This window comes from Pyrgilauda ruficollis, unplaced genomic scaffold (assembly GCF_017590135.1).
Source record: "Pyrgilauda ruficollis isolate IOZ18807 unplaced genomic scaffold, ASM1759013v1 scaffold138, whole genome shotgun sequence".
NCBI lineage: Eukaryota > Metazoa > Chordata > Aves > Passeriformes > Passeridae > Pyrgilauda > Pyrgilauda ruficollis.
The window spans coordinates 1,018,071-1,032,846 of NW_024512321.1; the positions used below are offsets into that span (position 1 = coordinate 1,018,071).

At 45.6% G+C, this 14,776-nt stretch overlaps 1 protein-coding gene across 1 annotated transcript in view; it reads left to right on the top strand.

Moving 5' to 3' along the window:
• Positions 1-14,776, top strand: part of ADGRB1 (adhesion G protein-coupled receptor B1) — a 198,183-nt gene that overhangs the window by 140,615 nt on the left and 42,792 nt on the right. Inside the window, exons 21-22 of the mRNA XM_041459547.1 lie at positions 4,231-4,381; positions 8,876-8,945. Of these exons, the coding sequence (XP_041315481.1) occupies positions 4,231-4,381; positions 8,876-8,945 (221 nt within the window). The remainder of the gene's footprint in view (positions 1-4,230; positions 4,382-8,875; positions 8,946-14,776) is intronic.

Consider the following 14,776-nt stretch of genomic DNA (forward strand, 5'->3'; position numbering starts at 1 on the left):
AAGGGATCCACTGGGGCTTTGTTTATTTGTTTGCTTTCCCCCTGATTTAGCACTGAAATGATCCATTCAGGCAGCGCTTCCTCATTTTTCCTCCATCTGTTAATTAGCGACATGTCAAAGACACGGCTAAATGGCAGATTTCAATTTTCTCTCTCGCTCTCTCTTTGATAATTTGTCAGCATCCTCAGGGCTTTGATTAAAACCAATGTGATATTTTTGAATATCTGCCTAGAGTAGCTGGCACATGGTATGGTGAAGAAGCGTGGTGATTTGCAAGGCTTTAACCACTTTATTTTCAAAAAAATTACAAAGACAGATTGAGAAAAGGCTTTAAAAAAAACCCCAAACAAACAACCTCTCAGCTTTACATTTATTTCTCCGGCAGTTTTTATACTCTGAGCTGAAAGTACTTGGCAGATGTTAATGAACACAGGCACAAAACTGTCCAACCTTTTTTGGGGATGGGAAGCATTGCCAGATGCACCGTGAGCACTGCAGGGCCTCGAGGGACTCGGAGCAGATCCCAGAGTGACTCCAGCAGTCCAGGCAAAACCCAGCTTGGTTTTCCAAGCCATGAACACTAGTTGCTCTCTTCCCACAGATCCAGCTGGAGAGGCGTGTGTTGCCTCCATGATTTTTTTCCAGCTCAAGCGCTTTCAGGTTCCCTGTTGATGTCTGGCATGACAAATCACTGTTCACCATTAGTATTTTTCTCTTGCAAATTTTCCCCTCTTCCAAAATGCTCTGACCATCATAACTCTGTTGAGCCAAAAAACGTGAATCAAGACACCTCCTCCACTCTTTCTGCTGCCAAAATCACAATCCGAAATCAAAAATTTGTATTGCTTAATAGGAACTAGTGACCAGCTGGGTCTTTTGAGCTCCTGCTTTGGCAGCATGAGTGTGGTGTCACTGTTAGAAGCATATCAGGAATAAAATCTTCCCTGTGAGGGTGGTGAGGCACTGAACAGGTTGCCCAGAGAAATTGTGAGTGCTTCCAACACTGGAAGTTTCAAGGCAAGGTTGGACAGAGCTTTGAGCAAAGAGAAAATCTTTCTGCCCATGGCAGGGGGTTGGAATGAGATGGTTTTTAAGGTACCTCCCAAAACTCAACCCATCCTATGATTTTATGATTCCTGCAGAGAAGCTGAAGGATTTAGTGAATCAGGGATTCATTTCTATGGAAGGCTTTTTGGGTTAGGGTTAGGTTGTTTTAGGAAAAGCTTTCCAGCTGTTGGAGCCCTGTGTGTGCAGAGAAGTGTGGAAACAAGCAGCCAGTTTCTTTCCTGCTGCAAAGAAACTCCCTTCCCAAAGCAGAGTTATTTTCCATTGCCAACATGGTTGGCAAGAGGTGGAGAGAGGGAAACCCAAGCTCCTGCTTTCCTTGTTTGTGTTTTCTGCCACACCAAACATGTGCTGGGAGCTTCTTTCCACGGGATGAAGCACTGAGGGATGCTCAACGGGACAAACCATGGCTGTACCTCCTCTTTGGTGGTTCTTCTTCACCTCAGGGCAGGAGCTGGATGTCTTCCTCCTCTCCCACCTCCTGCAGAGCACAGTTATGAACCCAGGTTTGCCCTGGTGGATTTTTTGTCCCGTGACTCTGGGAGTTCACTGTCGGAGCTGTTGGTGGGGATTCAAAGCTCCCAGCAGTGATGGCAGGAGGCAGATTAGCTCTTTGCACATCCATATGCATGAAACCCCAGAAATAGAAAGGTTATTCTTGGATTTTCCTCTCAGCCATCTAGTAAACAGTCTCTGGCAGGCAACAGAGAGAGAAAACTATGCAGAGGAGAGACGAAGGAGCGTAAATTAAGATTTTATTCACATTCAATTATCAATAATAGAGTGCCTTAAAATGTCGGTGATTTATAATTGCGGCTTCTCCGGGAGATTTCTGCGGTATCGGCTTCCCTGGAAATGTCAAATTCTCTCTGGATTTCCATCCATGTAACCTCAAAGGCGAAATTCCACGCCTGGATTTGCTAAGCTTTTTGAAGATGAAAGGCCTGGGAAAAGGCTAAAAAAAAAAAATTACAGTCAGCAATCTGGGGATACAAAGGGAAGGGATGCTGCAGGAAGTGGCCTCGTATCTCCGAGGCTTGTGCTGGAAGGGAGCAGATTTCTCCTCTTAAAGGAAAACAAGGGCTAATGGCCTTGACAGACTGACAGGCTCTGCTGGATCCTGGGACATCATATCCCTGTGCTTAGCCCTTCATGGGGATGTTTGGTTTTCCCCACAAGGAAGGGAAAACCTGCAGCAGAGGTTGCAGAAGCAAATATTTGCCTGTCTATCAGTTGGCCAAGTTCATTTGAGGCGATGAGTTCATCCTGGTCCAGCTGAGATGTGCATATTTCTCTTGTCTTCCCCTCCTCTCTTCCCTTTCTGTCAAAGCTACTCATTTGAGAAGAAAAAAACCAAAAAAACCCTAACGTATCTCTGTGGTATAAAATTGTAAAGCAAAGCTTTTCTCTCCGCTTTACAAGGAGGAACTGTGTTGGTTTGAAACAAAATCAAAAAGACAATGTGAACAGTGTTGTACCTGATATCAGTCAAAAAAGAAAAGGGTTCTAAAATAGCAATCTCTTAAAATCCATTCCAGAAAGCATCCTCTGTTTGTAGCTGTTTCATATAGGGTTTGTAAGCTGATGAATAGGAACCACCTTTTTTTAGGATTCTTGTAAAATATCAAAATTACTGGACAATATCATATTGAGCTGTGTTATTTGTACTGAACTGACATCCCGAATACACCTTTAAGCAGAATATGGAGGGATTTGGTGTCAAATGCAAATCTGGAACAAAAAAAGACAATTCCTATCTCAGAGAACACACAGTCTTTCTTTTATTCACAGCCTCTGATAACGTCGGGTGGTGCCAGTGGATGAATCAAGAGCAATCCGATAAAATCGTGATAAAAGCCACTCTGTGCATGAGAGCTGTAGCTTGAAAGATGCTGGTGGTTGAAAAAAGAGCAAAAAGAGAAAGGTTCATTGACCGTAAAGCCTAGTCCACGTTTCCCCATATAACTCAAAGCAGAGAAATTCTTGATTATAAATCTCCCCCTCCCCCAAGTGCCTGAAGCCATATTTTTTTTCATCCATAGTCACTTTTAAAATCTATTTGCTCTCCCTTCTCCTCAGGAGCCACTGGAGTTTCTTCCCATCACTTTCTTCTCGAGTACATTGATTCACAGTTTTCAGCTCCCAGATGGGGGGAAAACTGGCTGAGTGAAACAGAGCGGCACCAATTTGCACCAGTGAAAGATTTGGCCTTGCTGAGTTAAAACAAAGACGAGCTTGTCAGGTTTCCAGTCCATCTCCCTGGCACTCTGGGATTGTTCTTCATAATGCATTTGCCAGTTCTTTCCCCAGTTTAATTTTAAATGGCTTAAGCTGCCTGCATTTCCCTTGTGAGATTTCCCCACCAAGTAGCAGAGCTCACCATTATGAAATTCTTTCTAATCTAGGGGGGTTTTTTTTTTTTTTTTTTTTTTTTTTTTTTTCTCCTGTCTGCTGGTAGTTATGTGCTCTTGGACAACTGTGCCCTCATGTTTGCAGTCCTTTCCCAGCCCCTGGCAGCCATGGTTTCACCCAGCTCTCACGGCTTAACTCTTTCACTCAACCCTGTTTTTCCGGCAGGGGCACCATCCAAATTACCTTCCTCAGATTTCATTTCCATGGCTGGGCTGCCAGGGACTTGGTGCTTTGCAAACCTTTTCAACTGAGATTAGTGCACTGTTTACTAACTACTCCATCCCCCCAGCCTTGTAAGGATCATGGCAATAATTTGGATGATTTGGAAATTAAATATATCCTGCTGAAGCCAAGAAAGCACCAGGATGGGATGTGTGCTCAGACTTCTAATGGAAGGTGTCCCTGCCTGTTTTGTGGAGGTTGTAATTAAATTATCTTTAAGGTCCCTCCCCACTCAAACAATTCTATAATTCAACAATTCTTCCAAAGTGTTAACCATGGCCTTATCCTAAAGCTCGTGCTTAAGAGCAGATGATTTCCACATAGTACTTAAATTTAAGGCTTTGATCTTTGCTAAGTCAAAACTTTTGGAGGAGCCTGCCCCTCTAAAACAGTATTTCCATGTCCTGATCTCCGTGACTTTTCCTTCCAGAGCCCAGTTTGGAATCGTCTCCCTGTGCCTTCCTCTCTGCTCCCTGCTGCTCTCTCCGCCTGCCGCTCCTCTCACGTGTCCTCCTTTCCTCCTCTCTGCAGGTGATCTGCACGCTGGTGGCGGCTTTCTTGCACTTCTTCTTCCTCTCCTCTTTCTGCTGGGTGCTGACCGAGGCCTGGCAGTCCTACATGGCCGTGACGGGCCGGTTACGGAACCGCATCATCCGCAAGCGCTTCTTGTGTCTCGGATGGGGTGAGGATCCGGGGGCTGCGGAGCAGAGAAGAGCCAGGCTGTAGGAGGGGCTGGTGCTCCTCAGGAGGCTTGGCAGAGAGTGCTTGGAACCCTTCCAGGGGTTTCAAGAAAGGCTGAAATGGTTAAAAATAGAGAGCCAGAAGCTAAACCTCCTGCCCAGCGCACTCGAAAATAGAGGAGTCGAGTTCAGGTTTCAGAGGATGCTCCAGGAGTGGTTTCTCCTGGGCTTGGGTCTGTTTCTTGCTTTCTACTTTTCTCTCTCTGTCTCCCTCCGTGTTGGATATGTTCTGTTGGTACATGATACCAGCCAAGGGAATCCTGGCCTGGATCAGCAGGACCAGGGCAGGGATTGTCTCTCTGTGCTGGGCACTGCTGGGGCCACACCTCCAGCTGTGGGGTCAGTTTTGGACTCCTTTCTACAAGAAAGTCATTGAGGTGCTGAAAAATGTCCAGAGATGGCAGTGGAGCTGGGGAATGGTCTGGAGTACCAGGAGTGGTTGAGGGAGCTGTGAGAGTTCAGCCTGGAGAAAAGGAGGGTCAGAAGGGACCTTCTCACTCTCCACAGCTCCCTGACAGGAGGATGCAGCCAGAGGGGGCCAGGTTCTGCTCCTAGGTAAAAGTAATAGAGCAAAAGGAAACAGCTCCAGTTGCACCAGGGGAGGTTTAGATGGGATATTAGGGAAAATTTTATCACTGAAATGATGGCCAAACATTGGAACAGGCTGCCCAGGGAAGTGGTGGAATCAGCATCCTTGGAAGCGCTCAAAAACCCATGCAGCAGTGACATTTAGGGTCATGGTTTAGTAGTGGACCTGGCTGGACTCAATGATCCTGGAGGTCTTTTTAACCTCAATGATTTTATGGTTCTAAGACTCTGCAGATCAACCTGGAGTGAAGCAAACTCTGAAATCCTGTCTCCATGGCAGCAGTGCCTTTCGGAGACAAATAAACTGCGAGACTGCTGCAGATGCTTGTAACTAATTTTTCTCCCTCTGCCTCTGCCGTATGTTTAATTTATTAGCCTTAAATGATGCATTCTGTAGTAGAAAACAAATACAAACCCATAAACCTGGGCTTTCAAAACGATAACAAGGGTGTGTTTGAAAGGAGCAGCGACACAAAAAGTTGCTGAGAAGTGAGGAGGCAAAGGAAAGAAAGGAGTGTGGCTGAGCTCTATTAATGCCTCATTTTACTACTGAAGTCTCACAATTCACCCCAGGCAAGAGATTTCTTGTGCTTACCGAGCACCCTGATGTGATTTATTCTGGCACATCAAGAGCTGTCCTCGTTGCAGCGCGTTCATCCCTTTAAGTTTTCCCTCCTAAGCTTTTGCTTACAAAAGAGAATAAATTGTGTTATTAAAATCCAGGGTTTACGTGTTAGCAGGAGCAGAACCATGATACCTGCAGAGGACAGGCTGCAGGAGCCTGGGTGTGCTCATGCATGTGTTTATACCTCCTTAGTGACTCCAGCAACATCAGGGATATCAAATGTAACAGACTAATAGCTTGCCTAGGTAATAAAAAGGGATTTTTTCCCCCCTGTTTTGTGAAAGCTGAGACAGATGGGTGTGTTAGCCAAGGGAATTTTGCATGAGCAACGTTCACGTTTGTAGTCTGTACAGATTAAAAAAAAAAAAATTCCCCCTACATGTGTAGAAGCATAATTTGCACTGCTAGTAAAATGTAGTCAGCTCTGAGCTAGAATGCACTGCTGATAAATGATGCATAATAACCATTTGGAGTAGGTTAGGACAAGAAATGAAGAACACTCTTGCCTATTAAGGCGGCAAGGGAATTTTGGATATTTAGCATCCTGCTAGACTTCAGCTGTAGAGCTGGGATTAATGGCACTTGTAAGAGGAAAGAAGCCGAAAATATGTTTTAAAGAGCATAATCTGAAATAATTAGCACAATTCACTTTGTCATGGGCTGGTTCTCCCCCCTTTCCCCTCTTTGCACATTTGCATTTCTCTAAGCCGTCGTTCGAGACGTCTTTGCCAAGTTCTCAGCTGTAGCTCATTGAAGCTGCAGAGAATTTCAGCAGCAGGGAGGATTATTTTATATTGCTTTAGTCTCCTCTTAGACGTGCAACTTTGCAATTCAATTTTTAAATTATTATTAGTAACAATTATTATTAGTGATTCTTGTCCGTGCTTGGACAATGCTCTCAAGTTCACGATGTGACTCTTTGGGTGATCCTGTGCAGGGTCAGGAGCTGGACTTGATGATCCCTGTGGAGCCTTCCAATTCAGGATGTTCTCTGGTTTAGAATAGACAGATAAATTGTTCCCTGGGAACAGCTCAGTCATCATATTTAGCCCCAATAAAGAAGAAATATTTTTTGTCAGGATTTTTATGACCCTGTTATAGTTTCCACAGCTGGATTTTTAATGCTGCCATAGCTCAGCCTCTGAGTGGGTCTTCAGCTGTTTATAACAAGAATGGCTCTTGGGAATTATTAGCAAACATCTTCTCTAGTGGAACATGATTAACACATGGCCTGATTCTCCTGTGACCTGGAAGTACAAAATTCTTTGAAAGAGGTTTTGAATGGGTTTACTTGGGATTGTGGGTGTTAAATTCCCTTCATGCAGAAAGCCCCCAAAGCCTCGATGGTACTGCCTGTACCACACCAGGTATATGGAACAGGACAGTTAGGAATAAATATCTTGATAATAATAATAAAAAAAATCTATTAAAATTTGATTTTTTGGTGGGGATTTTTTTTAATCTATCCCCATCTAACTTTGCTTAGACTGCTGACAGCTCTCCCAGGGCTGCACCTCTCATTATGATTCTCTTTGGCTGAACTACCACGACGTAGCTGCCACCTGTAGTACCTGCTCCTTGTGCAGACCCATTCCCAGCCCAAACTGAGGCTTTTACCCAGCCTTGGAATGAGCCAGTCCCTGGAGCTGCCAAGTTCACAGCCCCACTCTGGATTTCTTCATAATTACCACGTCGGAGAGAAGCAGTTTGCGAAGAACAAGTTGCTATTTTTGGCGGAGTCTTTGCCAAATTTCCTCTTTCCCAGGGTCTCTTGCACCAAGCTGTATTCCCGAAAATGTCCCTTCCCGTGTGGTTTCTTCCCATGGGATGCTGTATGGATGGCACCCTAGGAAATGCAGCAGCCAGGATTTATCCAGATGAGGTGTGAAGGAGGCTGAGTGAGAGTTCAGTGAGGGAAAAAATGAGGAAAAGAGGAATGGAATGGAAAGGAAAGAAAAGAAAGGAAAAAACGAGAGAAAAGAAAAGGAAGGAAAAAAGGGAAGGGAAGGGAAGGGAAGGGAAGGGAAGGGAAGGGAAGGGAAGGGAAGGGAAGGGAAGGGAAGGAAAGGAAAGGAAAGGAAAGGAAAGGAAAGGAAAGGAGAAAGAAAAAAAGAAAGGAAAGGAAACAGGAAAGGAAAAATGAAAAAGGGAAACAGAAATTAATATTAAAATAGACACTTTTTAAACCCACTGCATGTTAGGTTTGGACTGATGAAATGTGACCTGTGCTTGGAAATCTCACATGGGAAGAGAAGCACTTCCCTGCAGGATAATCCCCAAATGCTCCATATTCCAGCCAGCTTGGCCCTGTGACTCCCATCTGCTGCAGAACCTCCCTGTGAATCAGCCTTGGGATGATTGGTGTTGCTGAGGGATCCCCTTCCCAGAGGAACGTGTCTGGAAGCTGTGCCTGCACATTCCTTGGATCTCCTGCAGTCACCTGCCATGCCCTCTGCAGCTCATTAGGGCCTTGTCAAGGGGCACTAATCCCAGCTGGCCACTGATCCTGCTGATTCCTAATGGGATTTTCCCATCTTTAGTGTTGAGACAGCTTAATTCCTCCTGCCACCAAGAGGAGGGCTATAAAAAGCCACATGGAGACCTCCAGAGCTGAAGAACCTGATGTTGGGAGTTGATCTCCAGACATTTCTTTAGGGAAAGGGGGGAGCTGAACTTTGAACCTTCACAGATCCTGGAAGAGACCTGAAACTCTTTCTCATTGTTGTTCGGATGAATCTGTTCCATTACAGATCTTGGGGGACCTGTTTAGGATAGGGAAACTCAGTTTTAGTTTCCTTTTCTGTCTCATTTGGGGCAGGTTTGAACCTGGGTTGCTCATCCTACACTGAGTGCAAACAAAGCTCTTAATCTTTGGGTCCTTGGAGCTGTGTTGTGGCTGAATATTCCAACTTCAGAGACACCATGATGAATCGAAGAATAAAATAAATCAATTTTATGCGTCTGAATATACTGAAAGACCCCCCACAACTGTTGAGACCACAGCAGGGCAGGAGCTCATTGCAGCTCATGGTATTTATTTAAATAACAGAGGTAATTAAAGTTCTTGCTTTTAGTTCTGAGAGTCCTGAGCTCAGTCTCTGCCCCAGAGCCAGGCTGGAATTGATGGTGCTGGAATAACTCTGGGAAAAATGGGGAATATTGAGTGGGAGAAGGGCTGCACATGTGATGAAGTGACCAATTTCCTCCTGTTTCATTCCCACAGGGCTCCCTGCCTTGGTGGTTGCCATCTCTGTGGGATTTACTAAAGCCAAGGGATACGGCACCGTGAACTAGTGAGTAAAGGATTCCTTTTCTCCCCTTGTTTTATCCTCCGTCCTTTTTGTCAAAACCCAGTCACTGACCCACAGGAGGCAGTCTGGGAGCTAAATTTCCATGTGCAGGACAATTCCTGCATCCCTGCCTCCTCAATCCATCATTTGACCAAGCTGGATTGTGTGTTCCTGTAAAAACAAGTTCACAGGGACTAATTAGGTTTAACTGTTGTATTTGTGAAATCACTTTGATCTAAATACCTTTTACTTAGATCTTTTTAATGTATTTTTTAAGGGGATGAATGTGGAATATTTAAAGTTTAGGATGTTTAAAAATTAAAGCCAGCTTTTTTTATTTTTTAATCTGTTTTTGTGCTTGATTGGCTCCATATTTTCAAAATCGCTCAGCTCAGTTTTAGGCAGCAGAATGAGCCTGACTTGTGCAAACCAAAGTTTTGACAGAAGCCTGTGTTTGCCTCTTTTCCAAATTCCACAGATTTTGTCTTTAGGAAGCTTTTATGTGCTCATAATGGGGGAAGGAAAACAGAAAAGAAATAATGGAAGAGGCAAAAAATGCATCACTCAGAGCTGAGCAAACGACTTTAAATGAAAAAGGAAAAAAAAGAAAATATTTTTTCCCTCTGTTGTGAAAAACCTTAGAAATTTCACTCACGATGACAGTTCAAGGATAATATTTTATGTAGCAATAAGTCAGGCTCTTCCCTACTACATCCCATCCGTTTCCAGAGCCTTCCTGGGCAGGGGTTTGCAGCCCACACAGGTGATGTTTGGGACTGGGGCTGTTGATGTGGCCGGCAGCAGATGCAGCTCTGCTCGTCCCACTGAGGAAATGTCATGTGGATCCTCCTGCTCTCCCTCAATTCCCACCACATCCTGCACACCCACGGCCAAATGGTCCAGGGTTTGCATTTTAATTGCAGGGGAGAATTAAAGCAGCACAGCAGCGTTTTCTTTCTGTTTGCTTTGCATCCTGAATATTTGTAAGGCAGAGGGCTCAGGATTGTGGATTTCTCGAGTGCAAATCCATAGACAGAATTCCTGAAGTCTGTGCTGGCATCAGGATGCATTGGCTGTCCCACCTTCAGTGTGTCCTGGTGGAGAGGGACCCAGTGGTTGTTGTCTGACTCAGGAGAGGACAAAACACAGCTTGGTTTGAAGAAGCATCACCAAGATCCCAAATCAATTCCCTTTGGATTTTCCGTGGGTCAGCTACTTCTGGCACTTTGCTCCAGGCACATCCGTGAGAATAATTCAAATATAATAATTAAAAATGAACAAGCCTCAGAGAGATGGGAGGCAGGTCCTGCATATTCCTGCTTCTCTTTTTTTTTTTTTATGGACTGGTGGGAATTGCTGCAACAAGCTTTGTGGCTCTGTCAAAAATGTTAAAGAGTTTTTTGGTCAACATTGAACACACAAAAGTGCCTGGGCAGGGAAGGGAGGAACGTGCAGGAAAGCACTCCCTGTTTTCTGTCCTGGACCACTGTGCCAGCATCTCCCACCCCACAAGTTCAGCCAGGAGGGTGTCAACATGTGACAAAGCCTGCTGGGCTCCTGCTTTGCTCTCCACTTGGCAGAGGGTGAGGTGGCCAAGAGGCTGGGCTGACTCTCCAGCGTTCTCAGGGGTTGCCTGGTCACTCCAGCTCTCCTCCTTTTGCTGCCAATGCTCTGGCTCCTTTCAGCCCTAAAGGCTCTGTCACTCCTTGCATCCAAGGGCTGGATATCCATCCAGGGGATGGAAGGGGATCCCGTGCTCCCAGCTCTGCTGTCAGCATGTTTGTCACCAGTGGTGGTGAGGCCTTCACACCCCAGCAAGTCCAGTTTGATGAGTTTGATTTCAGTGATCCTTGTGTGCCTTTTCTGAGATATTCCATGGTTCTCTGGTCCCTCCTTTTGCCTCCTTTCCACATTTCCCAGTGTGGAGTGAAGCTGGTGAGTCCCACCGAAGTCATGACAAGGACAGCAGTTCCTCTCAAGCTCATAGATCCCATCGGACATCTCCAACACTGCCATCCTGATGTAATTCCACACTTTAGTACCTTCCAGTACCTAAAAGGCATACAAGGAGGCTGAGAAGGACTTTTTCCAAGGGCTTGTTGTGACAGGACAAGGGAAAATGGCTTTGAGCTGAAGGAGGATAGATTTAGATTGGATATTGGGAAGAAATTCTTCCTTGTGGGGGTGGTGAGGCCCTGACACAGGTTGCCCAGAGAAACTGTGGCTGCCCCATCCCTGGAAGTGTCCAAAGCCAGCTTGGAGAGGGCTTGGAGCAACCTGAGATAGTGGAAAGTGTCCCTGCCCATGACAGGGGCAATGGACAAGACGATCTTTGAGGTCTCTTCCAACCCATTCCATGGTTCTCTGAATTCCTGCTGGAACTGGCTTTCCCAAGAGCCAGAGTTAAACAGAGCTCACTTGCTCACTGAGTGGTGGGTTCACGAGCCCTCATGCTGAATGGAGCATCTCTGTAATGAGAGTTACATTTACACTTTTGTGCATTTTAAAACATGGAACAAATATTGCTGTGGGCCCAGCTGGACAGGGTGCCCCGACAGACTGGAGTGCATTCACACTTAGACCTCTTTTCCTGCTCAAAAGGGCTTAAAAGCTCTGTTGCATTGCTGTGTGGGGAGGCCCTTGGTTTTAGCTCTCCTCCAGAGCAAAGTCAGCACTGCACGACAGCAGTCTCAGAGCTGAACTCCAAAATTTAGGGTTTATCTTGGATATTGGGAAGAAATTCTTCCCTGTGAGGGTGGGGAGGCCCTCAGGTGCCTGGAGAAGCTGGCTGCCCCATCCCTGGAAGTGTTCAAGGCCAGGTTGGACAGGGTTTGGAGCAGCCTGGGATAGTGGAAGGTGTCCCTGCCCATGGCAGGGGGTTGGAACCAGGTGATCTTGAAGTCCTTTCAGCCCAGTTTTGTCTCTGATGGGCACTCATGGGGCATTTCAGGTGAGCACTGCAGACTTTCAAGGCCCAGTATTTCCAGCTTATAGAAAGAAAGAAAAACTTTAATCACAGCACATTCCTCCCTAGGAAGGAGGGGACAAGAGCAGACAAAATAAATCACAAGGAGCTTCTAAAAAAATTTAAAAACTCATAAACCATGCAGAGCCTTTTAAAGCATCTTCCAACCCTACAATTTCTGGTCCCAAGAGCAGTGCATGAGCTCCCGTGGTGGAGGTAGACATGAAGTCAAAGCAGGGCTCTGATATTTAGGTGACCATAGAATTTAACACTCAATAGCAGTTTTTTTTCTAAACCCACTCACTCAAGGGTAAAAAAACCCTTGACATCCCACTGCAGGACATGGTCATGAGGGCATTCTGGGGACAGCTGCAAGTGTTGAAGGCCTTGCAGAATTAATCTTGGTGTTAAAGACTTTCGGGGCAGAGCTGGTGGAAGGGGCGGGGTGTGAAATGTGTGATATGTATTGAGGCTGGATCTGCCAGCCCAGCTGGATCTTCAGGATGTGCCGAAGGTGGCCCAGCCACACTGGAACAAACTCCATCAGGAGTCCTCAGCAGGATTTCACCCAGTTTGGTCCTGGTTTTTTGATTGTACATGGGATGAAGCTTTTCTCTAACAATGAAAACACAACTAAGGGGCAGGACAGGGCTCTGTGCCACCAAGAATTGTCCCATCATAGGCTTGGCTGTGTCTCCAAACTCTAATGCAGAGAGATCAGAGCCTGTGGTAAGTTTAGGGAGCTTGTAGTATGTTAAATATTTACCATTTAGCTGGACAGACTGCACTGAGTCATGGGTTGAGGAGGGAGAGAGAGGTTCAGATTAAAAATTGAATATGTGCTGCAGGATATGGAGTGTATCTGTTGTTCTGTGAGTGGTGATTCCCAGCAGCCATTCACTCAACCTTCATTACTCAGGACTCTCCAACAAGGGGATTTTTCCTTTTTTTCCTTTCTCTTGTCTGAACTGCATTTGAAAGGACATTTTGCTGTTGTTTGGAGCGTGCTGGGGCAGGGTAGAGGCTGCATTTCCAGTCTCAAAGAAAGTCTGAGGGGTACCAGAGGTCTAAAGGACCTGCCACTGATCACCTCCTTAGATTAGGCAGAGTGCCTGAATAATAACTCTGCTTTTAGCTGGTGCTCCAGGGACTGCCTCTGGACCTCTAAAGCTTCACAAACAACCTCCTAAAGCTTGAAGTGAATAATTGAGGTTGTGCCACTGGTGCTGGGAGCTCACATCCTTCCCCACAAGAGAGCTCATCAGAAGTTTTCTGAGAGCACAGCCTGCACACAGCAAATTTCTCAGGGTCCTGGAGTGTCACTGCATCAGGGCTTTTGTGACTCACAGGTATCTCAGCAGCTCCTGGGTTAATCTCTGGATAAACACTGCTGGGCCAGCCCTGATTCCCGACTGTAATCTCAGTTTTACAAAATGTTCTGTTGGTGCTGCCTCATCTTACACAGGTTTGAGGTGAGAGCACAGGGCTGGACAGTGTGAAAAAGGGCTCAGTGGAAGCCAGCCCTTCCCAGGCCCAGGACAAAAGCCACCACCTCCCATCTGTGCCATGGCAGAGTCACAAAAAGATCAGATGGTTTGCAAAAAAGGGGTTTTTTTTGTGCTGAACAGGAAAGCTGCTGTCAGTCAAGGAAACACTGCTCAGGAATTGTTAAACCATTCACTTCCTCCCTTCCAGTGATAATTTTATTTTAAAAATCACTGAAGAGATCCCTTGGAAAGTACAAGGGAACCTCTTAGCAAAATGCAAATATTTCTGTGCCTCGTAGGCACGAGGCTAAAGCATCTCCACTAGGCTGGGGTTTGCTGTCAGTTCTGAATCTTGGATATCCCTTCACCCTTTCCTTTCCCGTGCTGGCAGCCAGCACCTCTGACAGCCTCAGAAATGCTTTGATGAAGTGCTGTGGCAGGGAGGTCAGGCAGTCAGGAGGGATCAGGGCTGGTGCTTGCTGATGTGTGAGCTCACCTTCACAATTCCTGATGTTCCTGGGGGAGCAGGGGCTGCCAGGGACCCTGCAGGAATGAGAACCCTCTTTGCACCAAGTCCTCATCACTAATTGCAGTGCAGGTCTGTCAGATTTCTTCATCTGAGTCACCAGTTGGAAGAGACGCTGAGATAAAACGTCTCAAAAATCAGGATAGAGCGTTGGATGAAAAGGTTTGGACAAGGACTGGCATTTGGGAGCCCTCCTCTTGCATTTAGGGAGACCTCCAGTCATTACAGAGCTCCAGAGCTTCATTTTTACTCCCTCCCTCCTCAGCTGATTATTCATTTTATTATTACAGTTGCTCAGACAGCTTGTGACAGAGCAACTTGCTATCAGGAAGAAATCAGAACTGATTTAATTAGCACATTACAGGTTTAATTTAGACATAAACAAGATTCAGACCTTGGAAAAAAGCAGAATATCCTACTTTTAATTCTCAGTTTGAAATACTTGCATTTTTTTGGGCTGCCTTTTCAAAAATGTTCCTTGTTTTGGGGTGAAAAAAGATTAACATTTTTTTGCAATTGAGATTTAATTTAAAAAAAAAAAAGAGGGTGGTCAACAAAGCTGAAATGTTTCAAGGAAGATTTTTTTTTTCCCCTGGGAGCATCAGTTCAGTCCTGATGCAGGATGAAAGCATCTTGCTGAGGGCAGGGCAAGTGAATTACTGCAGGCTGAGCTGAGTTAAGAGCTTGGAGAAAGTTCCCTCTCGATTGTAGTTTCCTGCTCTTCTCCTGTGGTGAGTGCATGCTCGTTTCGTGCTGAAACAGGATTACTCCATCCCACATTTTCTCCAGAGTTCTGCCCTGTTAAAGCATGCAAACTTTCCCAGGGGCTGCTGACACACTGTAAATTCCCATCCTC